This window comes from Crocodylus siamensis, chromosome 6, assembly GCF_052110815.1.
Source record: "Crocodylus siamensis isolate JL-2025a chromosome 6, ASM5211081v1, whole genome shotgun sequence".
NCBI lineage: Eukaryota > Metazoa > Chordata > Crocodylia > Crocodylidae > Crocodylus > Crocodylus siamensis.
In genome coordinates, this window is record NC_143400.1 from 30,344,918 (window position 1) to 30,372,894 (window position 27,977).

The window sequence follows — 27,977 nt, forward strand, 5'->3', positions numbered from 1 at the left end:
GCTGTAATGCCCCCAGGTTAGAAAGAAGGTGGTGGTGTGGGGTAGACATGTGTATTATACTAGCGCTCATCTACCCTAACTGAGATCAGGGCCCTGTCGTGCTAGGAGCTGTGCATTCACAAAGAAGAGATAGCTCTTGGCTCTAAGGGCTTAAGTAGGTGGGACAGACAGAGGGAAGTGGCAGCTGTATGGGCTAGAAAATTCAAATCCACTTGCCCCTGCTACCTCTGAGTGAAGTACTGATGGGAATGACTCTAGACAGCCCCATCAAAGCAATGCCGGATCCTTCAGAAGGCTGCAGAGAAAATGGATGTGCTGGAGGAGACAGCTGAATGCCAACTGTCCTCGAGTTTGAGCTCTTCACCATTCCTGGGACCATCCATTCCAGTCCAGTGGCACGGACTCAGCCTGTCACTTGGGTGAAACAGTTAAATGGACAAGCCGTGCACAAGCTGACAAAGAGCACAAAAGAGAGACCAGAGGTGACTGCCCGGCAGGGGGACCGAGCTGCTGACTCTGCTGGTGTGTGTTTGAGTGTGTGTGTTAGTCTGCATACAGGCATTGGCCTCATCATTTGAGCCAGTTTGTATCAGTGTGTGTGGATAGGGCACACACAAACCTGTGTGTATCAGTGCATGGGGGTGTACCAACTGGCACGTGCATGCATGCCAATGTGTCCATGTGTGCTTCTGCATGTTTCAGTGAGCATGTGTGTCTGCCCTTTCACTGAGAGTTTAGAAGTTCTTCTAAGTGGCCTTTTGAGATCCCATGACTGCTTAAAAATGTGAGACTTAATCCCATCATCTCTTCACCCCACGATGACCTCAGTCACTTTGCCTCCGGACACGGTAACATGCCTATTTCATAAAATACCCTAGAATGCACGGCGCTAGGAGACATTCCATTATAATGGATTACAAATCATTACCAGCTCTGATCCTCTTATGCCCTTGCTGGGTTTCGTTTTTATTCAGTCTTGAATAGATTTTTTTTGGTGCAGTCACATCAGGGTTTTTAGGTAGATTTTTTTGGGTTTTTGTTTTTTTTTTTTGGAACCATGTCAGAAATTTCACTCATTTCTCCAGCTCCCTCCAGGAGCTGATTTACTCACCAGCTGGAGTTAAAACAGAGACCTAAACCCTTTCATGACCACACTCCAATGGCCCTGGCTAAGGGAGATTGACTAACAACTGCGTAGGGAGTTCAAACCCTGGTCTGTAATACATTCCTGGGATCTAGAAATGCAATTCTCTTAAGAAAATGCTGTGCCCCTAGAAATCTAGTTTAAATAAACTCATCTATTGAGAGCCTTAAATTAACCAGAGTCCTGGCAGACTGCTCTGCTGCCGGGAATATTGACAGATTACGATGCTGCCTGCCACAACCCTGCTGATTGCCACATGCCCAGTTATAGTCCTTGCCAGAGTGTAGCCCCATTAGATTTATCCTACAAAAAACTCCTCTGTCACATTAACAGACCCTGCTAGCAACTGATGATTGCAGGAAAATCCAGCTGTTTAAAGTGGCAGAAACTTACTACACATCCTGGCTTCACAGAGTAGGCTCCAAGCTACTTTAGCATTTGCTTGCATTCACTTAACTAAAAATTGAGTAAGAACAGAAGAGACAAAGGAAGGAGCAGGTGAGAGATGATCATAGGTGAGAACAGTTGTAATAAGATGGCTAAAGATGGCTTAGGATGCATTTAGTTGTTTTATGCCAGTTAGAGCTGGTTTAGGACATACTCTAGTTTAAAAAGGGAGTACAAATAAGCATCTGAATACCAGTTAGTAGGAACGTCTCTATATCTATTATCTTTATTTAGGAAGCTGCTGAAATTAGGCCAGGTAACAGGGTATAACAATCTGGGTTCACCTGAGAAATCTGGCTCTTCAGCTTCAGTTCTTGCTGAAGAGCCCATCTGCAAATCGACTGAGATAAGCAAGTTTGAAGATGACACCAAACTGGAGGGAGTAGTGGATATGCTGGAGGGTAGGGCTAGAGACCTCAACAAATTAAAGGACTGGACAAAAAGAAATATCTTGAGGTTCAATAAGGACAAGTGCAAAGTCTTGCACTTAGGATGGAACAATCCCATGTACCAGGGGAAGTTCAAGTTGGATATTAGGAAAAACTTTCTCACTAGAAGGGTGGTGAAGCACTGGAACAGGTCACCTAGAGAGCTGGTGGCATCTCCATCCTTGGATGTTTTTAAGGCCCAGCTCAACAAAGCCCTGGCTGGTGTGATCTAGTTGGGGGTGGTCCTACTTTGTGCCGAGGGTCGGATGACCTCCTAAAGTCCCTTCCAATCATAATTTTCTATGATTTCATGATTCAAAGTGCTTTTTTGAAAACTTAATTTTAAACATAAAAAGTTCCTTTCCCCTACTAGGCTGCCCGCCTCTCCAGGGCTTTTTAAGACTTTAGGACCTGGAGAGTTTAAGAGTAATGTCTTTCAAGTGTTAATGATATGGTTATTTCTTTAGAAGAATGTGCATTTTAACTCTTGTAATTAATTGCTGGCTTGATGTGCCTCTCCTGCACTGCTTGGTCATTTACATTCTTATCTGAATTTCATGATTGCATATCTTAATAAAATGTATTTGCATGTATGTCTGGAAATATTTCTTTTTGGCAGGACTGGCATTGTAAGCTTGTTTTGGTTCTCTTTGTGCCTCTGGGGGTCAACAACAGGGACTAATTAAGAGGCATTTTGGTTCCCTTCTATAATCTATGGAGACTGTTTGTGAGGCAGCATTGTCCAGGAGCCAATGCCCCAGCCCAGAGCTCAGGGAAGCCAGGGTCTGTGGGACTGGGCAGTCACCTCTCCATTGCTGCCCACAGCAGCTCTCTCTAACGGGCTGCTGGGTCACAGTTGAGGGAGAAAATGAGGCCCTTCAAATAGTCCTTGTTCAGCTGCCCCTGCTCAAGCATCTGTTAGTCACCCCCTCTTCCAAATTTCAGAGCTGTGCCCTGGCAAAGCCCCAAGGGAGTCCTGAAATTGGGATTTTTGTCCTGAATCTGAAACACCGGCCAAAAGATAGCCCATTACCTGGCCATTTTGGTCCCAGTACCACCACTTACTGGCCTAAGTTTCATGGCCATACTGGTTCCAGTTACCCAGCTATCCTGGATAACAGTACTCTGCCTTCCTGGTCACAGTTCCCCTGCCATACCGGTCTCAGTTCTGTAGCCATACTGGTCCCAGTACCTTCCAGATTGGCCCAAGACCCCAGCCATACAGGTCCCACTGCCCTGACCACACTGGAAACAGTACCCTTCCTTCATGGTTCCAGTTTCCCAGCAATACTGGTCCCAGTTACCCAGCTATAGTGGTACCAGAGCCCCCCTCTTAGTGGTACTAGTTATCTGTCCATACTAGTCCCAGACTGCCAGCCATACTGGTACCAACACCCCACTTTATTCATCCCAGTTCCCCAGTGGTACTTTTTCCAATTCCCTAGCCACAGTGGTACCATTTCCCTGGCCGTTCTGGCCCCAGTTCTCCCCCACCTGGTTCCCCAGCCATACTGGTCTGGTTTCCAGCCTCCCCTGCACAGCTCTGTGAGAGGAACCACCAACCAAACACCATTAGAAAGGAGAAGCACTTTAATGGCCTGAGAGCTCTCCTACCCCGTGCCCTCAGCCCCCAGTCCTAGATTCAGGACTCTATGGCAAGGAGGAAAATATACCAGGACAGTTTTTGCTGCATTGGGGTTTGCCTAAACACAGCAAGGAAGGCAGAAGCATCCTACTGGCTTCCTATGGGATACTCCTGGGGTGGCCTGCCAGTGCCGCTTGTAGGAGGGAAGGGCAGCTGCAGATAGAGGGACCAGGAGGAGCAGACCTGGAGCTATAGTCCCACATGTACATTGGCACAAGGAAAGAGATGGAGATGGGGCAGAGCTGTGGGTCTGAGATACAGATTCCTGAAACCATTCAGAAGCTTGAAGCTGGGAGGGTACAAAACCACACTAGGATGCAGGAAGCCTCTGAGTTTTTTCCCTTTTGGGATGCCAGAAGCCTGAAGAACCAAGAGGAGGCCCTTTCCTGCCAGCTCGGAGCTGCTGAGGAGGAGGAATTTCCTCTATAGCCTTGCCATGCTGTGCAAATTCACCACCACCCCTAAGAGATGCTGGAGAGAAGAGACTTAGGGGTTAGGAAAGGGGAATGACCCTTGCAGGTGTCTCCCTCCAGGAGCTGAGAAGCAGCACGGGGAAGGCTAGGCAGCATGGATCAGGAACAACTCTGGCCCTGAAAGTAATCCAGGCACTTTTCCTGTGAGATCTGGAAGTGAAAGGAGTGATTAGTGAGCACCCGAGGAGTCTGAGACATGAACCTCCCCTGACCTGCTGAGACATAACCTAGTGGGGACCTCAGGGGCAGCTGTGGGAGGCCTCAAGGGAACTCAAGGTCCCCAAACAGCATCTGAGCTCCTAACTCCATAGTATATGAACAGCTAAGAGCATCCATCCCAGGAGGAGATGATGGTGCAGGTGCTCCTACCATCAGGGGAGAGGGAGGGCAAGAACCCACCCAGAGCAGAGTCTTGGGTCTGGAAGTCCCTCTGGCACAAAGATCCCAGGGTTCCCCAACTAAACAGCTTCCCTCTCACCTGGTGACAATGAAGACCCTTCCTACATCTTAAGAGATGTCACGCGGGGGATGTGGAAGGGACAGGTCTCCTCCGAGCCAGTAGAGCTGGAGACAGGGAGGAAGAAAATGAAAGAAGCCAACATTACTCCTGCTCCTGCCTCTCTTGCTGTCACCAGCTGGGGAGGATGAGCCACGGTCCCGATCCCAGCGCACAAGGCACTAGTTGCTTACATGAGCCGGTTCCGGATGGGGCGGAAGTACTTGGTGAGCTTGATGGCGAAGAGGATGCTGGGGATGAGGAAGAAGGTGCCGGCACCCAAGCTGAACCAGAAGGCATTCTGGAATGACATGGCATGTCCCCTCACTGGCTCTGTCCAGCAGGGATGGCCCCTCAGGTGCTCCAGAGAAGCAGGAGCAGGCTGATGATGGGTGCACTTAGGGGCCAAGACTAATGTCTCAGTATGGAGCAAGAGCACCTGGCTTGTGGTTACTGCTTTATGCTGCAGGCAGGCAGCAAAGAGCTGGTACCTAGTGGTCTGTAACTCCCCTCACTGTTTGGCAGTAAGGGGCCTATGATATACAGGTGAATAGCCCTAATACCAGCCAGTCCAGGGCAACATGGATATGCATGTGTGTATACATGCACACACACATACACACATGCATGCACCCACTGTTTCTCTAGCAGGCCCTCTCTGGACCTCCCACTGCATGACTGAGGAGCTGCGAATGCCCTGCACCCAGCCACCAGGCAGCCCCCTACCCTGCCTTCTTCCCATCCTGCTCAAGCGGAGGGGCAGGGAGGGCCCCTTGCATGGGGTATACACATCCCTTGGCCTCACTGTATCTGTCCTGCTCTGACCTTTCTCGTGGGAGGCTGCAGGCACCTCAGGCTGCTCAGATGAGATGTGGGAGCCTCATTTATTCCCTCCTGCCAGAGGCTAATGAGGCGATAATGGAGCAGGAGCCCAAACGCTGAACGGCTGGCTACTGCAGCCTCTATGGGACGATGGGGGGAAGCGAAGTCACAGGGGAGAGGGCAGGGCCTTCTGGTCCCTGCTGCCAGCACTGTTTGTGTGTTACCTCACCCTTGTATAACGCAGTGGGCATTAGCAGGCCCAGGGACTGGGAGACAAGATGCCAATACTCCTGGGGCCTGGGGTTGGTATTGTGCCTGGGGCCACGGCCTTGCTACTGTTCTCTTAGCCAAAGCTGAGCTATCCCAGGTACCTTCACACATGCTGAATGCACACATGTCTCCTTGGAGCCTGGGAGCTGCCCAAGCAGTGCCCGCCAGCAACAGGTTACTAGAGGAAGGCAGGCAGGAGAGCTACTTCCCCGCAGGGCCTGGCCTGTTGTCCTTACCCAGGGGTCTGCGATGCGGTCGCATAGGATCACCCGGCTGTTATCCATAGCAGTGGAAAAGGGCTGACAGGAAGCCACCTCCTTAGTAAGCTGGAAGAGAAGAGCGGGCAGGAAACTTATCTACAAAGGGACCTGCACGGGGACAGCAAACCTAGTCCTCCCAGTACCCAGCATCTGAGCTGCCTTTGGTCCAGTATCTCCCAAGCGTTGTGCACTTGGAGCTCCTTGGGATATCTCTGCTGCAGCTGTCACATTAGGAGCTGAGCACTTGAGGATCCAGTCCAGGCTCTCTCTCCATGGTGTCCTATGGCTGCCCTCTCCACCACTTTATCTGAGAACCATCCCCAAGGCAGGAGGTACCATCTTTTCTTGCATACACACATATTTTTTATGTCCCAAAATTCAGCTGCTGGAGGTTGGGGTTAGGGGTGCACATTAAAATGGAGGAAATATGGCAACAGCAGTTTCTGCTGTTTAAGCTTCTGTCAAGAGCAAATAAAAGTAAAGCAGCAGGTGCTACACGAAAGGCTACCTAGCTGCTGGCTGCAGGTGCTTTCTCCTTCACTACCCCCTCTCCAGTCCTAGCAGGGGCTTTCAAAGAAGGATCCATTTTTATTTCATTTTGCCTTTCAAAAACAGGTTGCATGTTTTATTCAGGGGCATATTGTATGTGAGAAAGTATGGTATTATCATGTCTATTTGAAGCTGGGTAAACTGAGACATAGAGCAAAGGAGCAAGCCCTCAAGATCACAGAGGAGAGCCCAGGTCTTAGCCAGGGTCAAACCCAGGTCTTCAGCAGCCCAGAGCAGTGCTTCAACCACAAAAACAACCCAGCACCTACAGTTCCACTCTCTTCCGTGCAGCACCATAGCATTGGCAGCACTTTAAGCTATGCGTGCCCCTGGGAGCTTTAGTTCTCATTTCTGCTCTGCTAGTTCTTCTTCTGACATCACTACCTACCGTGCGCTTCACCCACTGCAGGTATTGGCTGAAATACCCCACCTCTTTTTTCGTGAAGCAGCTGATCTCCTGCAGAAAGAGACAACAGCCTGAGATACACAGGAGAGTTTCCAGAGGGGTGTCAGACTCATGGTAGACAGCCTTGCATACTGTTGGCTGCATCTCAGCCAGGCATTTGGTTTGCAGGGTAGCTATACAGATCCTGGCAGGTTATGATGCTGTAGAGCACACTGGGGTGGGGGGGGGGGTCTGGCATGGTCCCCTCCTCACTCACCTGTTTCAGGATCCTGTGAGCTTGTCCAGGTAAGGTAGTCTCCACAGAGGCAATCTCAGCCATTGTCCATCTCATGCGTTCCTGGTGAGAAAAAGAAGCATAAGGAAGCACAAGGGAGATGAACAGGACTAAGAGCTGGGATGGCTGAGATGAGCATTGTGGGGTGCTCTGGGAGCAGAGTGGAGCTGGGGGAACAATACACTTTATTATGGGCATAGGAACAAAGAAGTGATAATTTTCCCTCCGCAGTCTTCACAGCAGCCCTGAGTAGGCAGAAAGGGTCCCTACTTCCATGCACTTACCCAAGAGTAGGCCCCAGAGGTCAGAGTTGCACCCTATTTTGCCATGTGACCCCACTGCTTGGTTGCCCCACTCTTAGCTCATCCAAAGAGAGTTGGAAGCTGATAGCCCAGAGGCACTGGACACCTCTACGGAAATCACCACTTGCTCCCCTCACCAGTCGCACCATCCCAAGAAGGATGCATTGGCAGTGGAGCATGGAAGCCCTCATGCCTCTTTCCCCTGACATTCAGGGCATGGTGATCTGTGCCTGGACCTGTTCAGTACACCCAGTAGGAGAGTGGCTGACAGGTCAGGCCAGCACTGCCCATCCTAGGTAGCAATAGTCCACTCCCTGAGGTCTGTCTATGGTGTCCTATGGCAACAGTACCTGTAGGTGTGCTGCAATCTCAGATAAGAACTGGACGCTCTCATTCAGCTTCACCTGAAAAACCAAGGGGAAGTGACATTTTTGCCCCTTACACACTCACACATACACCACAACAATGAATGTCCCCTTCCATTTATCCCTAGAGCTATGATCAAAGGGGCCTCAAAGGTCAGCCAGGCTGCCCTTCAGTCGCCTCTTCAGATACAGTGCATGAGTGCTCAAAGGGCACAAATGAAAGCCCCTCTTGGTGCCCACAACCACTAATGGTCTGTTGTCCATCTTAGGGACCTCAGCAAGAAGTGTTTAACTAAAGCTAGACCTCAGCACCCCAGCCCTTGGAGCACAGCATGGACCCAGCACCTTTGAGGTTCAAGGTACACCCCTCTCCATCACACACTCACCACAAGGGCCTCCTGGGTGTGCACAGAAGAGTTCTGAATTTGCCACAGGGCCTGGGATTCATCTGCCAGCTGTCCTGCTATTGTGCTGTTTTTCTGCAGGGGAGACACCAGAACAACCAGAGTCAAGGATCGCTTTGCTGATCCCAGAAGCTGCTGGGCTCAAGGGAGCTGTCTCTCTGGGTAGGAGCAGGCAAAGCACGTATCTCTTCTCTGTTTTTGATTTCAACTCCCACCCAGTTCCAAGTCAAGGACACATCTGTCTTTCAACTTCACTTGGCTCCACGCTCACCTGAAGTTTTTGGAGGCCCTCCAGACTGACAGCTAGGCCTTCCAGGCTTGTCTTCACTATAGGGTTCTGCATCTGAAGGAAGCAGCCAGCAGCATCATTAGTTAGTGGTGCGCACAGCCCACCAAGAAAAAGATGGGCCCAGTTCAGGGAGAGGAGGTCAGGGGGGCTGTGCACAGGGTACAGACATGTCAGTCTGGGCAAGAAGCATTGAGACTGGAGCCTGCTAAGCCCTATTGGCCAAGTCTTGACTAATGCACAAGAAAGACTTTTAAAGTGTCCGGAAATCCCACTTATGCAAACAGACATGCAGTTGCAGCGCATGAAAGGGTAAAAAACATGGCATGTACATACGCTCCCAGACACCAGAAACCAACCAGCAGCTTGGCATGGACTGCATCAGGTTCTGGCGCCTTAGCCTGGCATGCCTCACCTCTGCCCGGAACGCAGGGTAGTTGATGCGGTCGATCCCACTCCGGGCGAAGGTCTCTAGGTCCTGCCTCCCAACACTGTTTAGGATGTGGATTTCTCCAAAGTGGGTGCTGAAATTGCTGAGAAGTTTCTCAAACTCTGTGGTGTACTGGGGATTAAGGTAAGGTATCACCAACAAATTCATGGGTGCTGCTGTTTGCTAGGACCTCAACCCAAAGCCCTTTGCAGACCTGGGCTTTGGATTGAGCCTTGGTTCATTCCAGGTGGGGTGGCCACCACATGCTGTGACCTCGCTCTGCTCCAACCCAATATAACAAACCAGGGAGATCAGCACAGCAACTCAAAGAAGTGGGCTCCATCCTACAACAGTAACCCCAGTAGAGGTTAATTTCTGCACCTCATCCTATAAAAGCAGGAGAACATGACTCTAATACATATAGGATGCTTCACACAGCATCCTATATATCCTTCCCTGATAGAGGCATCTCTGCTGCAGATTCCCTTCCATCCCACACAGACCAGCTGTTCTTCATTCAGCACTGTGGGAGCATTATTCAGCACCCTACAGAAATGCTGGCCAATGAAACTCAGTGGACAGGGGATGTTTTGCTATTGCAAGGAGTTTCTATAGGAAGCCATCATCTTGGCCTGGGACTGAAACAGGACTTCCAGAACTAAAGCTGTAAGCCGTTAGACCGGAGGATGCAAGGCCATGTAGCTGGAATACACGTCCTCTGCAGCTCATGGACAGAAGGAGACCTTTAAGAGGGACTGATCAATGAGCTTCACAAGCATAAGGATTTTTCTTCCACTCTTTAGTTTGTCCTGTCCTTTAGCTGTAATTCTTGTGGCAATGAATGACCTGTCACCCATTCATATTCCCTTCCCACCCCAGCCAAGGGAGATCTCTCCTGACCAGCAATAACATCCAGTCATGAAAGCCCAGACTGGGTAAGAAGATGCAGTGGGGAAGATTCACCCCTCATGTTGTGAGACAAGGCTGTGTCCCTTGGATCCAGTCCTCTCCCTTGGAAAAGCCCTCAACCCAATGGACATAAAGACTTTATCTTCACTTGGGTTGGTTCCTCTATGGAATACAGGGGTCTTACCAGGGACCAGGGGCCTTGGTGACCTGAAGAGACATGGACAACTAATTCCCATCCTCTTTTATCCATAGATTCTTAGGGCGGCCCAGTACTGGAGAGGGCAGGCCCTGTGCCCTCAGGGCAGGGGGTGGTGTCTCCTCACCTTGGCAAGTCTCAGGTGATCATCAAGATTGTAAGTGTTATTGTGCTCCAGGATTTCCCAGAGGCCCATACCCTTCTTACACTCCCTGTAACAGAGAAGTGGGGAAGGGAAACAAGGCAAAGGGGAGAGGTAAGATCAGGCCCCCATGCAGCCTTTCCCAAGAAGTCCTGCCTGCTGCAATCCTGTGCTGTGGCTGGTCTCTCTTGTTGGCTAAGATCGAGTGTAGGGTGAAGTCCCGGGCTTAAGCATCTGGGAAGGAGGATGCTTGCCTATAGTATCACGGGGCATCTGAACTCCAAGACCTCCAGGCTTGGGCCTGCACGTAGGATGCCTGCCAATGGATTTAGGATTATCTGAAGTCCTAGGGTGATAGGTCTGAGATGGAGGATGCTCACCAGTTATCATAGTATCATAGTATCATAGTAGCTAGAGTCGGAAGGGACCTAGGTAGATCATCTAGTCCGACCCCCTGCCTTGGCAGGAAAGAGCACCGGGGTCAGATGACCCTGGCAAGGTGCTCATCTAACTTCCTTTTAAAAATCCCCAGGCTAGGAGCCTGCACCACTTCCCCTGGAAGCCGGTTCCAGGCCCTAGCCGCCCTGACTGTGAAGTAGCGCCTCCTAATATCTAATCTAAACTTACCCTCCGCCAGCTTGTGACCGTTATTCCTGGTCACTCCTGGCAGCGCACGGGGGAATAGGGACTCCCCCAATACCCGCTGATCCCCCCTGACCAGTTTGTAGCAGGCCACAAGGTCCCCCCTTAACCTTCTCTTGTGGAGGCTAAACAGGTTCAGGTCCCGTAGCCTATCCTCATAAGGCCTGCCCTGCTGACCCCTGATCATACGAGTGGCCCTCCTCTGGACTCTTTCCATATCGTCCACGTCCCTCTTGAAGTGTGGCGCCCAGAACTGGACGCAGTACTCCAGCTGCGGCCTGACCAGTGCCGCATAGAGGGGGAGGATCACCTCCCTGGACCTGCTCGAGATGCATCTGTGGATGCATGACAGGGTACGGTTGGCCTTCTTGACTGCCTTCCCACACTGCCGGCCCATGTTCATCGTGGAGTCAATGACGACTCCAAGATCCTTTTCCGTCTCCGTGCTGGCAAGAGGGGAGTTCCCTAACCTGTAAGTGTGGTGCCGGTTCTTCCTCCCCATGTGCAACACCTTGCACTTATCAGTGTTAAACCCCATCCTATTCTCATCCGCCCACCGTTGCAACCTGTCAAGGTCAGCTTGTAGCCTATTGCACCCTTCTAGTGCACCCACATCCCCCCACATCTTAGTGTCATCAGCAAACTTGAACAGGGTGCTTTCTACCCCCTCATCCAAGTCACTGATGAAGATGTTGAACAGTGCGGGCCCGAGGACCGAGCCCTGCGGAACCCCACTGCCCACGTCCTTCCAGGTCGAGAAGAACCCATCCACTACCACCCTCTGGGTGCGGCCCTCCAACCAGTTGGCGACCCATTTGACCGTGTGGGCATCGACACCACAGTCTCCCAGCTTTTTGATGAGGACAGGGTGAGAGACAGTGTCGAAAGCCTTCCGGAAGTCCAGAAAGACTACATCCACAGCAACCCCTGCGTCTAATGATTTGGTGACCTGATCGTAAAAGGCCACCAGGTTGGTCTGACAAGACCTGCCAGTGATGAACCCATGTTGGTTGCCCCTGAGCATGCATTCCCCTGCAAGGCCCTCCTGGATGTGTGCCAGGATAATTTTTTCAAAGAGCTTACCCGGGATTGAGGTAAGACTAACTGGCCTGTAATTTCCCGGGTCCTCTTTTTTTCCCTTTTTGAAGATAGGGACCACATTGGCCCTCTTCCAGTCCTCCGGCACCTCGCCAGAGCACCATGAGTGCTCATAGAGCCGCGCCAGGGGTCCCGCAATGACCTCGGCCAGTTCCTGTAGAACCCTAGGGTGAAGATCGTCCGGACCAGCGGACTTGAACACGTCCAGCCTCTCCAGAAGTACCCTAACTAACTCCTCGCTAACCCCTGGCCCAGGCGTGTCTCTCCCGGGGCCCGAGGGGGGCCCAGCAGGGAGGTGGCTGAACTGGTCCCTACTTAGGAAGACAGAGGCAAAGAAATCGTTAAATATGTTAGCTTTGTCATCTGGCGTGATGACTAAGTTGCCCATCGTGTCCTGCAGGGGCCCCACATTACCCGGGACCCTCTTTTTACCCCCTATGTATTTGAAGAAGGACTTCTTATTGTCCCCACTCCGGGAAGCTAGTCCTATCTCCATCTCTGCCTTGGCCCTCCTGACTGCCCCCCTACATCCTCGGGCGACTGTAACATAGTCCTTCTTGGTGATGACCCCATCTCTCCATTGGGTGTATGCCTCCCTTTTAGCAAGGAGACATTCCCGGATGCTCTTAGTGAGCCATGGGGGTTTATGTTGCAGGGGCCAAACATGGTGTTTAAAATGATTGCGTTCTGCTCAATTAATATGATTTGGAACTGATTTGGCTAATTTGATCTGGAACATGAAATATATTAATTTAAAAAAAAAGCACGAGAAAAATAAAGATCCTGTGCCATGGTTGGCATTCCACAGGACCTTGACCAGGCCGCTGCATCTCCTCTCTCATCCCTAGTGTCTCTCATCCCACTCAGCAATAAGCTATCCTGGGCAGCCCCACAGTATGATACTCACTGGTAAGCAAAGGTCAGGTTTAGTCTCCTGTTCAAGCCCAGCTGCTGGGTGATGTTCATGGATGGAGGCAGGTTCCCAGGTGTGTCCATAAACTGTTCAGCAAGAAAAAACTCTCAAAAACTACACTGGGACAATGAGACATGCTCCTCACATTCATAGATGGAGAAAGCAGGGGGTGATCAAGCAAGAGGGGGCCCAGCTATGCTGGTATCGCTAGTATTCAGGGAAGGAAAAAGAAAGGGAGAAAAAGGAGTGAGGCTCTATGCTAGGGAACTGGCTGGTGCCGAGGCTAAAATCAGCCTCAGCATGAGACAAAATGTCACCAGAGGGCTCTGGGAAGCTGAAGGTGTTCCCACCCTGCATACAAGGAACAGACCAGGAGTCTCACGGGTACATGGTACAGGCAAGCACTGTGACGTGGGCACACTACAGCCGCAAGGCTACTTTCTAAGACAGACAGTAACACCACACGCTAGGAATGCCCCAGCCATACCACTACACCCTCCCAGGTACACTGTGGTGCTACATGCTGGAGTATTGTCCCTAGTTCTACCTTAACGCTAGCCTCTCGCCTGAGAGCTGACAGTCCCTTCAGCACAGGGGTCAGCAACATTTTTGGGTGGAGTGCCAAAAACTCCTGCAATCTTGACTTGAAAGATATAGACTTGCTGGGGTGAATGGTGGGAGAGCCATAAGGGGCCCAATCCTTGTCATGGCAGCGTAGCTCCGGTCCCTTCCCTGCCATTTGCCCCAGGGCACACATGCCAAGCAAAAAGCCTTCGCGTGCCATGCTCTGGCACCCATGCCGGCGATTGCCTCCCCCTGCTTTAGGGTTCTCTGAATGCGTGATGCTGTCTTATATGACTGGTGCACTCCAGAGACACAGTACCAGAGATACAGGTACTGGAGAACTCTGCCTGTCATTGATTTCCCAGCTTTCTGGCTGTTTCAAAAGTTTTTTAAAAACTCAGCCAACCATAACGTAAAACAATAATTGTTTCCTCTTGAACAAAATGTTACGATCCCTTTTGGAGAGTCTGAAAATTTTTTTTTTTGGTAAATAAAACTTCAGTGGCTTCTAAAATGAAATGTCCTTTCACATTTTGCCATGGTTCATTTCAGGGCTTTCTTTTCCCCTGCTTCTGCAAAATGCAACAATGTAGCAAAATCAATGCACAATTGTGATGCTCTTTGGTCAATCATATTCTGTTATCCAGCCAAAAATGTTTCATTTAAGAATTAGTTTCAGGAGGGGGCTGAACGAGGTGCGTCCTCCGTGGGTCCCTCCCAGCCCTACCACTGTATGATTTTACTAATGCACTTGCCCAGCTCTAACACACTTCAGGCTCATTGCTGCCCTGGCATCTCTCCATCTGCTCTTCCCCACCATGGCACGAGGCCCAGTTCCCTCTACTCTCCCCATCAGTGTGAAAGGCTCCGTCTTTGGGCATGAAAAGGAGCATTGCTAACTATTTTGCAGTCTCAGTCTTGCATCTCACTTGTCCCCCTAGGCCAGACAAAGCTATTAGTGCCTCTCTCCATTTGCGAACTTCAGCTGGCTGAAGCAAAGGCAGGGGGAGGGTGGGGGGAGAGTTGTGGTGACAACTGCCTTCCAAATTGAGATCAAGTGTTAATTGTCATTTGATGAGGTTTAATTAATTCACTGGCATGGCCTGCATGCCCAGAGGTGAAGGAATTCAAGGGGCTGACTCCAGCACAATTGTATTGTTCCACGCTGCGCAACAAGCATGTTATTAAATTACACACAGGAAAGGGCAGAACTGGGTTTGGTGACAGGTTTAATCATTGCACTGCAGGGACACTGGGGACCTGGAGCCATATTTATCCCTGGTGTAACTCCATGGAAGCTATGGGTAAATGACTGGTGAAAGGGGAGGGAAGGCAAGGCAGAGGGAAAGGTGGGGATCTGTTCCCCCCTGGCTCATTGTACACACAATCCATGAGCTGGGTTAAAGGTGAGCAGGTGTCTTTTCCAGTGTGTCACATCACACAAGACATTTGCTCAGCCATTTACAAGATAGTATTCACATGCACCATACCAATGCTGACTAGACCCAGCCAGGGCTCACCACAGTAATGATGATCAGGCTGTTAGAGAACCAGAGGACTGATGATAAAACAAGAGACTTTCTAAGGTAATTGCTGGTTGCTTGCAGGTTGCAATATGTTGACCACAATGGTCATGTCTTGAGTCTCAGATTTTGATGTATGCACAGGCTTGAAGTCCAGCGGAGGGCAACAAAAATGGTTCAGGGGTCTGGAGAACACAACTTTTGAGGAGAGGCTGAGGGAACTGGGCTTATTTAGTCTGGAGAAGAGAAGACTGAGGGGGGATTTAATAGCAGCCTTCAGCTTCCTGAAGGGTGGGTCCAAAGAGGACAGAGCTGGACTGTTCTCGGTGGTGGCAGATGACAGAACAAGGAGCAGTGGTCTCAAGTTGCAGCAAGGGAGGTTTAAGTTGGATATTAGGAAAAACTTTCTCACTAAGAGGGAGCTGAAGCACTGGAACAGGTCACCTGGAGAGGTGGTGGCATCTCCATCCTTGGAGGTTTTTAAGGCCCGACTCAACAAAGCTTGAGCTGGGATGATCTAGTCGCTTTGAGCAGGGGGCTGGACTAGATGACCTCCTGAGGTCCAGTGTTTCCTCTAAGGTTTAGCAATCTGTGAGCAATCCTGGCTGGGAGTGCACGGGGATCTCAGTGTGCCCGCCCCTCCCCTCCACACTCCTGCAGCAGCCTGTGGCCAGGTTGGGGTGGGTGGCGAGCAGCGGGATGCGAAGCTGGCAGTGGTGGAGGGAGCGTCAGCACCCCCCTGCTACGGCACTGGGTGCTCTCCCCCACTCCAGGCTGGCACCCGGGGGCCATGGCCCCCTACTGTCCCTACCCCACTCTGCTGGTACACCACTGTGTGCACAGCATTAAAAAGTTATTGTGCAGCTGGATTTTCTCTTGTGCACGGCCATGCATGCATGCAACTTAGAGGGAGCGCTGCTGAGGTCCCTTCCCGCCCTCAGGTTCTATGAATCTCTCATTTGACCCAACTCTCACATTCATCTCTAACCCCACAACTCCTCTACCTACCAGTAAACTGTATCAGAGCCTGATCAGCCAGACATCTATGTCCCTCTGATGCAGGGAGAATGAAGGGTCCATATGGCAAGGGGGAATGAAGGCCAAGGTGCTATGAATGCATTCATGAGATCAAGCAAATGATGGCAGCACTGTCCACTGCAAAGTGTGAGAGAGAGAGCTGACTGCCTGTGTGACGGGGTTGGCAGGTATGCACGCTGTAGGTGTGTTATGGTGACATATGTGTGAGACAGACTATGCAGCAGGTGCATAAGGAGCGTACCGGTCAGTGTGCAAAAGGGGCAACCACGTGTGTAGATGGTATGTGCACAGTAATTGGTACAGTCTGTATCAGGTGAGGAGTTCATGGCTCGAGTATGTGCAGCAGGCCATGGGTACACACAGGAATTGGCGCCGTCTGTGCGTGGCAAAGACTGTGCTGTGAGCACAGTGGGTGTGTACAGCAAGGCACCGTGGGTGCAAACAGTGATCAGCACAGTCTGTGTGAGGCACAGAGCATGCATGTCTATTCAGCTTCGCATTAGTTAACAATGCGGAGGTACAAGCCCAAGCCCAAGCTGGTTCTCCTGCAGTCAGGGCTTATCCTGGCTTGAGCCTGTGTCCTGCCAGACAAACAGAGCCAGGACCTACCTTGTAAATCTCCTGATTAGCCCAGTTCTTACACACCAGTGTCTGGACATTTCCCCCGACGAAGAAGGTGGCAAAAACCAGGAGAATCAGCAGCCAGGAGAAGAAGAAGCTTAAGCTGACGCCACTGGAATAGACGGAGAGAAGTCGCATTACAGAGAAGCCTGGCTGGCAGCGAACGTGCTGGAACAAGCAGGGCGTGGGCATGCTGGAAGCTGCCCTGCTCCTCTTCCTAGCCCCAGGCATCTGCACACAGTTCTCCACAGCTGCATGGGACCCTCCCAGAGCAGGACCTCACCTGTACCAGGAGGCTCTGACACAGGCAGGCTGAGCAGGCTAGAATCCACTCTGGCTCCGTGAGAATGCCCCGGGGACCAGGCCACACCAGACACAGCTGCTGTGAAGCAAGTGGAGGCCCTTGCTGGGAGGAAATGCAAGGGACAGGAATGCAGGCTCCTGCTCAAAGCTCCCCAGGCACAGCAGGAAAGAGCAGCACCTCCCAGCAGCTGCAGGGGCCTCTGCGGGGGGAGAAGCTGATGGAGAGCTGAACCATGCCACTTTGCTGGGCCCCACCATTGCAATGCTGCAGCACGCGCAAGTTGTGGAAGTTTCTCTGAGAAGGACACTCTCCCCTCCCTTCAGAGCACAATCCATGCAGGACACATACACTACAGCCATTGGTTTATAGACTAGAAGGCCAGAAGGATCCATCATGATCATCAAATCTGACCCGTTGCAGCACACAGCCCAGAGGATCCCACCCAGGAGCCCTGAGCTGCTGCTGCAGCTATAGCGCATCTTGTAGAAAGAAACCCAGTTTGAGTGAACCAGCTGCAAAGGAGGGAATCACAGAAGCATGGAGCTGGAGGAGACCTCAAGGGCCATCTTCTCCAACTGCCTGCACAAACTTCCCGAGAAATACAAGAAGGACCCTCGTTAACTCAACCGCTTTAACAGGATGCGTGCGGTGAGCCCATGGAGTATCTATACCAACCATATTAAGCAAAGACCTGCCAGGTCCATCTCTGATAGTGCTGAGTTATAACCACCTCGTGTAAAACACACCTAATAATTCAGGAACCATCTCAGACCATGCAGGATGGTGCTAAAGGTGCTGTGAGGACTCATGACGATAAAGTCACCTGGAAATGGATGACTAAAGCCCAGAGGAAACACCTGTAAGAGGTGAGATTGGCTTTCTGCCATCTCCATGGATGGAAGAGTGCTAAGAAGCACCAGGCCCTAGTGCATGATAAAAGAAAAGCCCAGTCATGGAAGCCCCCTTGTTCCCAGCCCCTTCCCTCCCATCCAGGTTTGCTGCGTACCCCAAAGTGCCCCATCATCATGGAGAAGTTCCCAGCTGGCAGAATAAGGATGGAGTTTGGTCCTAGAGCCATGTGCTGTAGATGTGCTCTAGAAACCATCTCTCCCATTGCCCCTGTAAATGACCCGAGCATGCCTCTGCCCCATCTAGCACAGTACCATCCACTTACACCATCAGGACCATGGCCCCGGCTTCTCCCTTGCTTTCATAATCACTTGGATCATCCCGCACAGCCAGCCCGTAGGCTCCAAGGGCCAGCCCCAAGAAGTTACAGATGACGACTGTAAGGACTACAGAGCACAGAGCAATGCCTCCAATCCACCTGGTGAGAGAAGAGGAGCTCAGATGTGGTGAAAGAGCATGCCATACACCCGGGTTCCTCTTCTGAACCTGGGGAATGAGGAAAGTTTGAAACATCACCTGCCATAATTGAAAATCAGTGCCAGACTCTCCCTTGAGTACAACCTCAGCTGGTCACTGAGGCCTCAGTCCCAGCTAGTGGAGTCTATGGGGAGACCTGAAACCCACCATCCTGTGGGCTTCTCTGTAGGAGCACCTTGTCCTGGTGTGATACACTCTGTAGGCCCTTACACAGATGGGTAGTGGCAGTGCCTCTATGACATCAATCTCTACTAGCTGCCCCCATGGAAATATGTCTTAAACTTACATGGTAGAGTCTTGTGATAAGGAGCTGAAGGTCCCAGACTCACGGCCTGCTGATACAGGTGAAAGCTAAAAGGCCAGGACTTCTTAGCTAGAGACTAAATACGCTACAACTTTTTAACCTAGAAAAAACAGGCTTGAAGGGGGACACAATAGCAGCTAGCAAAATAATAAAATGTGCAGAGAAAGTGAATTAGGACTTGTTAATTATCGGGTGCACGGGATACTTTAAGGTGCATTAACCTAAATTTAAGGTGCATTAGGGCACACGTCTATATGTGCGCACCCTTAATGTGCTTTAAAAACGGAGATTTTGGGGCTAATTGCACCTAAATTCAATATGTGCAAATGCAGGTGTCTACACGTGCAGGGTCCTGCTTCTGGCATTCAGGGAGCTAATTCTGAGTTCGCTTACTCCAGAATGAATTGGGAGCCACTTTATGGATGTCAGCAGGGGTGGGCAATTATCTTACCTGTACTTCTCATAATGTTTGATCTCCTTAAGGTAAGGCCGACTGCCATTCTCCATCCTTGCAAGGGCATTGGCCATGAGCTGTGTATGGTTGGAGATTGAGAAGTTGTCTGCCAAGGCCTGGACCTTCTCCACAACTCTGGCTACCTCATGCTGTAGGTCTGCAAGTTGAGAGGAGAGATGTAGAAAAGGATGAGTAGGCAGGCCAGGCACTGGGACACAGGTGGAGTGAGGTAATCATTGGGGCTTTATGGCCATCCCAAGGGGAAGGTTCATAAAAGCCCATCTAGGTAATATATCCCTGCTTTGCTCAGGACACACCGTCTCACCTGATGGGGCCCAAGTTTAGGTGATTAAGAGCCCTCAGTACAAGGCCTGTCATCAGTAGGCACACTGAAGGCCTGATCTCTAGGAAGACACTTGGACCCAGCACACCTACAGGCTGGGCATCGCTAACCTGACCAGCAGTACAAATGAAAGGGATCTGGGGGTAACAATAGACCTCAGCATGAATATGAGCTGGCAATGTGACACAGTAGCCGCTAGGGCCAATAAAACTCTGGCATGCATCAATCAATGCATCTCCAGTAAATCCAAAGAAGTGATTCTCCCACTTTATTCAACATTGGTGCAGCCACAGCTGGAGTACTGCATCCAGTTCTGAGCGCCGCACTTCAACAAAGACATGCTGAAGCTCAAGAGGGTCCAGAGAAGGGCCACCCGTCTGATCAGGGACTTGCATGGCAAGCCATATGAGCAGAGGCTGAGGGATCTCGGACTCTTCAGCCTAAAGACACGAAGGCTGAGAGGGGACCTGATTGCAGCTTACCGCTGTATCAGAGGCGTACATCAGGGGCTAGGTGAACAACTGTTCACCAAGGCGTCCTGGGGGAAAACTAGAAACAATGGCCACAAACTCCTGGAAGATAGTTTCAGGCTGAACATTAGGAAAAACTTCTTTACAACTAGGGTGTCCAGACTATGGAACAAGCTCCCCCCAGAGGTGGTGCAATCATCTACCCTAGGGGTCTTCAAGGGTAGGGGCCATCTGACCTTAGATGTCTTTCCTGTTCATGCAGGGGGCTGGACCTGATAATCCTTCAGGGTCCCTTCCAGCCCTGTGATTCTATGACCTTAATGCACTAGAAGCAATAAAGGGTTGCACCTCAAAGGATGAGCTTTAACTGAATCATACAACTCCCTACCTGTGCTTTAATGCCTTTAAGCATTTCCATTGTTCACTCCAATTTTCAAGACATTATGATGCCTTTATAAAGTTTGATTGTTTGCAGATCCATTGAACCCAAATAGGTCAGTTTGCCAGGGCCTGGGCGGTGCAAGCCACAAAGTAAACAGCAGCAAAAGTAAGTCCTCCAGGGGAGAGCGCACACAACCTGTGCATACCCTATCAGTCTGCACTTATTGGGGGAACCAAATGGCTGCATCCTCAGCTGAGAGGTCTTTTTCTTAGACATTTAAAGGGGAAGATCTCACAGTTTCATAAGCCAGGGTTTGAAACTGCAAAGCCCCATCCATCGTGAAAGGGCTCTGCTTACCCTGCACAACTGTTGCCATCTTCTCAGCAGCAACATCTGGGATCGTGTTGAAGGTGATGTTGGCCTAGAAAAGAAGATACAGATGTTGAAACCTGACAGTCAAATCAGCCTCCCCTTCACCAAATCAGCTGCTGGCCTTTTCAGTCACCTACCTGGTTAATCATGTCTGGGAAGTTGCCTTTGGGAAGACCATGCAGGGTCTTAAAAACATGTTCTACTGAAGGAACCTGTAGGAAGGAACCATCAGTCCATAAGCAAAGTGAAATCCTGTCTCTAGTGGTAGATGTGGCCACTAGAGCTAAGCCAACATTTCTACAGCCATAGCAGAGACATGGTGCAGGCTGACATGCTTAATCCCACCTCCCCAGACCCCTTCCCAGAGCTGTATCCACACCCGGGGTTTTGCTGACATAGCTATGTTGGTTTCAGGGTGTAATCTCCTGGCTCCCCCCCACCAACCAGACCAGACCTGAGAAGCAAGTCTGAGAGATACTCAACACTGCGTGGACACAAAGCCATTCAAGTAGCAAGACCAAATCTCTCTCTGACTCAGGAGGAAGAAGCTAGCAGGGATCCTTGCTCTCTAGGACCAGGAGCAACCTGCCTCCCTCCTCCGCAAGGCCACTCACCTTGTTATAATTAGCTCCCAGCTCCAAGTGCTTGGCTGTCTCCAGCAAACTGCCACAGGACGTGCAGCGGGGATCATCCAGAAGGGAGACGAGGCTCTTCTTGTGGTCTCTCAGCCTGGGTGCCAGCATGCCTTGGTACAGGGTCAGTGTCCAGACGGTCTTATTGAGAATCTGTAAATGGTGCAGCGAGTTCTGTAGGTCTTAAAGAGAAAGCCCAAGGCTAGTGCCAGTGCTCTGTGCCACTGCCGCAGCTAACGCTATTCTCTCCTCCCCCAGACCCTCCAGAAAGTCCAAAGAAAGCCCTCAGACTGTGGGTTAGGGATGAATATTGCTCCCTCCCTCTATGAGGAAGAGAAAGGAGCTGGTGGCCCTGCAAAAGAGACCTCTGTGGGGTAGAGAGGCATGGAGATGCCTATCCTAGGAGATCTCCTAGGTGACCCCTCCTTTCTTTTCTGGAGGACAATTCTGTTGCCACCAGGGAAGGCCAGCCTCCACCTTACCTTCTGCCCTGGCCTTCAAGGCTTCCAGCGTGGAGTACACCTGGTCCTTCAGCTGTGAATGGATGGTGAGGCCGATGTTCCAGCCAACAGCTGAAAGGGACCAGAAACTCCTGTCAGCTGCTGCGTCTGGAAATCATGGAAATGATCCTGCTCTCTACACCTGGTATGGAGCCTCACCCACTTGGGGAGCTGGGATACAGACTGCGGGCACTTGGTGCACAAATCCATTGTGCCAATGGTGAGGTCTGAAGGGAAGTATCTTCTTGCAAAGCCAAGAATAGGGCACTCTGAGAATCCAGCCAAGTGAGGTGGGAGTTAAAGGCCTGATTCTGGTTCTGTCCAAGCAAATGGGAGCTTCATCAGGACATCAGTGGGAGCAGGGAGCTAAAGTCAAACGTGTGTAAGGAGGGAAGGCACAGAAATGCATGGGACTTGCAATGACAATGCAGAGAGGAGAAACAGGGATGGCATTGACAAACAGCCATCCTTGCCAGCAGTCCCCACCCCTGGAAATGGGAAAGCCACCCTGGTGCAGGAGAGGAAAGGCCCCGGGCCAGATACTCACTGTTCAAGTCACCAATTGTTTGGTCTTTGGGGACTGCAAATTGCTCCACCACCAAATTCATTCCCTGTGAAAGGAAGAGAAGCAGAGAGAGGGCCCATTCAGTGCCAGGGAGGCAGCATCAACACAGGGTGCTACTGAAATGGAAACCCCGCAGCAACATGAAGAACTGTGCAGCTCAGTCAACCCACCCCAAGCTCACTGTATCTGCATCCCAGAGCCCTGGCCTACTTGGGCACCCTGCCTCCCCCCTGTGGCAGGCTGCAGGGTGCCAAGCAGAGCTTGTCAAGAGTCCGGGTAGGCTTCAGTGAGGAGGGAGGGAAGGAAACTGCTTTGCAATTAAAATGCATGCTTAATAGTGCTGGAGCCTACCACATGGCTTCCCCCTTGTTTCTGGCCTGGCCCAAGCTTGCAGACACAGGGGCAGGCCACAAGTAGGCAGGGAGTGGTAGTAGGGTGATCATCACCTTTTCCAAATGGAAAAGCGTGACACATGCTTGCCTCTTCCCCACCCCCTGCAACTCCTGGCATGGCTGGAGCAGAGCCAAGTAGAGCAGGGTCGGACGTGGGCTGCCTACTGTGAGCTTGGGGCTCCCCGCCCTGCTGCCTTTCACCCAGGAGCCCTGTGCCAGCTGCATGCCCCATGCTGGCTGCATGCCCCATGCGCTGCCCTGGCTGGGCAGCATTCCCAGTCCCTGTCCCACTCCCTCTACCACCATGGGGGCCTCAATCTTCTCCTCTCCCCCACATAGACATACCTGCAGGGAGCTGCTCTCCATGCTGCCTGGCTGTATTCCCAGCCATGTGCATGTGTGTGCACATGCACATGGTGCCTCCTGCATCCTGCTCCCAGCAGCCCCTTGCAGGCTGGAATGCTGCCAGCTTGCAAGGGGAAACCTGCCACTTCCTGCAGTTTTCTGTGGTGAACAGAAAACCCAGATCCCTGCACGATACTGGGAGTCTGAGCCAAATGCTGTCTTGGAGTCATGCAGACCAGGACTGGGACTTGATGTTGCCATTCCAGGACTGTCCCACCCAATTAGGGACGGGTGGCCACCCTGAGTGGAAGCTGTCACTCCATCACACTTTGGAGCCCATGTGACTATGAGCCACCCCGCAGATAGCACCCCAACTCTATAGACCATCTGCTACAAGGTCCTTGCATGCTTCTACACTACACCGCACCCCAAAGTCCCGGAGCATTGCACTGCACAGTCCCTGCCCCTCCCCACGCAGCACTCCCCACACTTAATTAGGAAGCTGGTGTCCCGATATCCAGCTGGCCCAGCACACAGCCTGGCGCAGCACTGCCCTGGCACATTGTGAAGGTGATGTGTGTCCTTTCCCATCTCAAGAGACACCATCTGTGGCAGTTGCTGAAGATGCCCACCTGTCCAGTCCCCTTAATGCACTGGCTACAAGGAGTCTGGCAGCAGCTTGCTGTGGGGTAAAGTGCTCTGCCCAGGAGAGAGATTTCTCATCCCTCTCCTAAGCAGAGCAGAGAACAACACATCCATGTTTGACATCTGGAAGCTGGCGTTGTGCTGACGGAGCCTCTGCTCACCTTGCAGGCACTGACATAAAATAGCTCATGTGCAAGACAGGTGCATGTAAGTTTAGGTGTGTAGGTGCAGGGCTGTCTTGTGTCCACCCACCCACTCAACCCTGGAATGCGAGGGCTAGGACACATCCACGTGGTCATTAGTGCATGCACCTCCTTCAGGCATGTATAGATGTGTGCATAAGCACAAGTATATGCATGCAAAGAGGTGGAAACCCCCCTGCCTGGAGCCCCTGGCTTCTAAATGACATTGGGCTTCTGCTGCTAAGAGATGGACTGTCAGAGCTGGTGGAAACAGGCCCTACAAAATGCCCAGTACCATGTACTCAGCTCCATCCTCATGCATGTGCTGTGCACACCTGAAGGATACACATACTCTAATGCCCTCAGAAGCATGCCCCAGCCCTCAAGGACTGCACCCATGGGGTCTAGCTAGCTCTAAGTAACTCTCACGTAGATGCAAAACTATGTAGGGATTGAGTGCTGCATCCCAGTAGAAGACCATCAAGCCATGTTCACTTATAGGTCTGAGCAGCATTTCAGTGCGAGTCTCTAGAGGTGAGCCAAACACCAGGTGTCTATGACAGCCAGGCAGCACTCCTTCCCAGGCTGCATTCAAAGCCACACATCTCTCTCCCTCCAGCCTGGGTTCACTGAGTGACCTGGAACACAGATCCCTTATGGCAGCCGGCCCAAATGGAAGATCCAGCTCCTGCTCACCTGGGGGATATCATCAATGTGCTGCCTCAGCATCCGCAAAGTGAATGGCACAGCCTGGATGCCGGGCTCCATCTGCTCCTTCACCCTCTGGTTGGTGATGAAAGCACAGATCACGCTTGTCCTATGGAAGAGGAGCAGAGGCAGGTCAGCCAGGCTTAGAGCTCTGTGCTGGCAAAAAAGGACCAGACTTCTCATTCAACACCACCCTCTGGCGTGACATTGGCTAGAGCCAACACTGGGGGCAGGAGAGGCTCCTTTAGCCCCAGCTCTGGGAGGTCTGGACCTATATGGGTTTTTGGGCATCTTTGTGTACAGCGCAGTGCCTGCAAGAGCAAGAGAGAAGGATGAAACAAGAGTGCAGCCAGTCATGGTTGCTGGATTGATGGCGTGGGGGAATAGGGACTGAAGACCTGGCAGGGCTGGAAATTCAGGGTTTCAGGCCATGATTCTGATTCAGCAAGCCTCCATTTTTTGGGTGCCCAACTGGGGACATTTGCAAAACAAAAGAAGCCCCAAATGCCAGCTCTTGCATGTCAAGACCAAACCAGCCCCCAAGTGATGCCCTGTGGTTCCCTTTCTCTTCCCGGTTACCCCTTCCTTACCAGGGCATGGCTCCCTCTGCCATTACCCTCCATCAGCTACGCCAATGCCCAACCACCTATCCCCTTCAGGGCCTTCTCTCACGGCCGGAGCTGCCCCCTCACTTACAGAATGACGATGGAGGTGAGGAGGAGGCCAAGCATGAGGAAGTTACGCTGGCAGATGAGAGAGCGGCGATAGGCCTTGATTCGGCCCCCGCAGTGCTGGCGCCTCCGCCAGTAGCAGAAGCACAGCCCAATCACCGGCACGGTGAAGAAGAAGAGTACAGCGATCACAGCACAGATGATGTAGCCCATCTCATAGTGCATGACCTAGGTGGGGAGAGCCAGGCCTTCCTTAGGGTGGTATGGGTCATTCACCCAGTCCCAAACCACCCCATCCCTCTGCCTTCCCATGACTCAAGCCTCACCCCTCTCTCCTCGTCTACCCCTTCCCTTGTCCCCATCCCTACATCGTGCTCTTTCCTGCCTCATTCTCATCTACATGTCCCCTCAGTCCTTCTCCTCCCCAACTAGATACACCCCCATGCAGCATAGCCCTTTCCCCTGACTCCATATCCTTGGTTTTCCCAGATCCAGTTCACTCACAGCCATGTCCACTTCATCCACCCAGGTCATGGATCTAGGTAGCAGCCAGTAGGTCACTGCCCAAGTCTGAGTCCCAAGCTCACAGACCCCTTCATACATACCCTACCCCATCCCACACTGCCCCTTTGCATCTCACCTTGCAATGTTTCTTAGTCCTCCATCCATATCCCCAGTGTCTGCTCCTAACCCAGTGTCATGCCCATCACACCTTGCCCTACTCACCTCTTCCTGTCCCAAACCCTAATCGTGTCCCCATGCATATTCCTGCTGGACTCTACCCCTCCTTTACCCTTCCCAGCCCTGTGTGGGCTGCCAGGAGATGAGTGCAGCTGGGCCTGTGCTGCTCCAGGTGAGTCCCCAGAGCAGGCACATGCCCCTCTTTCTGCCCGACTCTGCGCCCAAGCTCACCTGAGACGTTCTGACCGAGTCTGGGTCATTCAGGGCTTGTCTGAGCAGCTCTGTGAAATAAAGCCAGTTATTCACAGATCTTCCCAGCACAGCAGCGGACAAACGGGGCAGGAACTCCCACAGGACGTACAGTGCGGTTACACGATGGTCACTATGAAGTGACTAACTAGCACGTGAATGGACTGGGTTTAAACTGGCTATTTTTGCTCAGCTTGGGCTGCATGACACACCCACGGAGCAAATTGTAGTAGCACTGGGGCTGATCATTGTAAAGTGAGTTTGGGGATGTCAGCATTAACAAAGAGGCCTGGGTCTGCCCCCAGTCTAGGAGGCTCATCCACCCAGTGTGGGCAAGGCAGGCCAGTTTCTGTTGCAAACTGTATTCGAGGGAACAGTGGGGCTGGTATTACACTCAGCTGCCTGACTGCCCAGCCTGAATCACCAGGCACCCATTTACAGCCTTTAGTGTGAATCTGGAGCAAGGTGTGAGCTCATGCCTTTGAACTCATAGCAGGGCATCCTACCTCCTCAATGCCCCTATCTCTCTTGAGTGCAGAGCATGGGTACCCTAAGTGCTGGGTCCTATCACCTCCACCCCTATGGAGCCCAAGAGAAGACCTGACCCACTCGAGTGGATCCTGGTCTAAGAAGTAGGAAAGATCCTCAAGTTCACATGTTGTCTGCAACTTGGCCCACCGCAGGTCCAGCTCACATCCCGGGGACCATGGGGGTGGGCTTGCCAAAAGGATTCAGGAACAGATCTCCGTGTGCCCCAATCTGAGCCAGATTTTATGCACCCAACATGCTGAATTGTCTGGAAAACCCAGGCTTGTTCTGGGTCAGAACCCCACCAATGCTGGCCCTTTCATCCGGCACCAGGGTTTTCCCAGCTCTCTGGCACCCCGTATTTGGCTTACCTGTGGGGAAGGGGTTCTGCTGGACCACATCCAGGTAGTGCCGGACCACACTGTAGAGGGGATCCAGACTGCTCGGGACGCGGTGCAAAGCAGGGACCTGGAGGTCGGCACCTACCTCCACAAACTGGAGGATGATGGGGGGGGTTCCAGCACATTTCTGGGAGTGAACAGGATCCAGCACAACCAGGGCAATCACCAGGGTCAGTGCTAATCCGGAGCTGCAGGCTCCTCCAGGCTGGGAGGCCTGCATCCGTGCAGAATTGGACAAGAGGTGGGATCTGGGAGAAAGCCTGGGTTGCAGCTGAGATCCAAGCAGGCCCAGCCCTGGGGTTCGGTGCCTCCTAATGCAGTTGCGCCTTGATGCTGGCGAGGAAGAAGGGCTCCTTGGACGTGCCCTGAAATCTCCTCAGAGCTCCTGCTTTCAGAGCCCAAAGCAGAGCACAAGGAGACACATCCCTGACTTTTGTGTTCCCCAGTCCTCAGCTGATTGTCCCTGCAGCTCAGAAACCCGCCCGACTGGTCCAACACCTTCCCACAGGCCCAGGTGCTGCAGCAGCTTGCTTCTCTGTGCCGCTGGGGCTGGGGCTGGGCCAGGGTGGAGCGGAGAGGCGGCGAGGAGCGTCTGCCAGCAGAATCCCAGCCGGTTTCATAACCCTCGCTGCATGACTGAGTCACCGACCGCTTTAATGCTAGCACGGCTTATCCAGCGAGGGGCCTGCAGTCCCCGGCAGGCCTGAGAGGCAGTGGTGGCTGTGACATCTGGTCACTGCCCCAGCAGGGACTTCTTTCTCATACAAACCTGCAGCCGCAGCTTTTCCCATCCTGCTGTCTGTCAATGATCAGGGC

At 51.9% G+C, this 27,977-nt stretch overlaps 1 protein-coding gene across 1 annotated transcript; it reads right to left on the reverse strand.

Moving 5' to 3' along the window:
• Positions 1-1,043: 1,043 nt before the first annotated feature.
• Positions 1,044-27,946, reverse strand: PROM2 (prominin 2). The gene is made up of 24 exons (XM_090053304.1): positions 27,132-27,946; positions 26,215-26,264; positions 25,328-25,530; positions 24,620-24,740; positions 22,342-22,405; positions 21,777-21,866; positions 21,277-21,476; positions 20,800-20,874; positions 20,648-20,711; positions 19,093-19,252; positions 18,126-18,278; positions 16,636-16,759; positions 12,896-12,987; positions 10,234-10,318; positions 8,987-9,133; positions 8,557-8,628; positions 8,268-8,360; positions 7,867-7,920; positions 7,197-7,277; positions 6,923-6,991; positions 5,962-6,051; positions 4,828-4,934; positions 4,616-4,701; positions 1,044-4,287 (listed from the first exon to the last, which is right to left on the reverse strand). Exons 1-23 carry the CDS (start codon positions 27,379-27,381, stop codon positions 4,638-4,640), a joined length of 2,508 nt encoding a protein of 835 aa, XP_089909430.1. The 5' UTR covers positions 27,382-27,946; the 3' UTR covers positions 1,044-4,287; positions 4,616-4,637.
• Between the last annotated feature and the right edge of the window lie 31 nt (positions 27,947-27,977).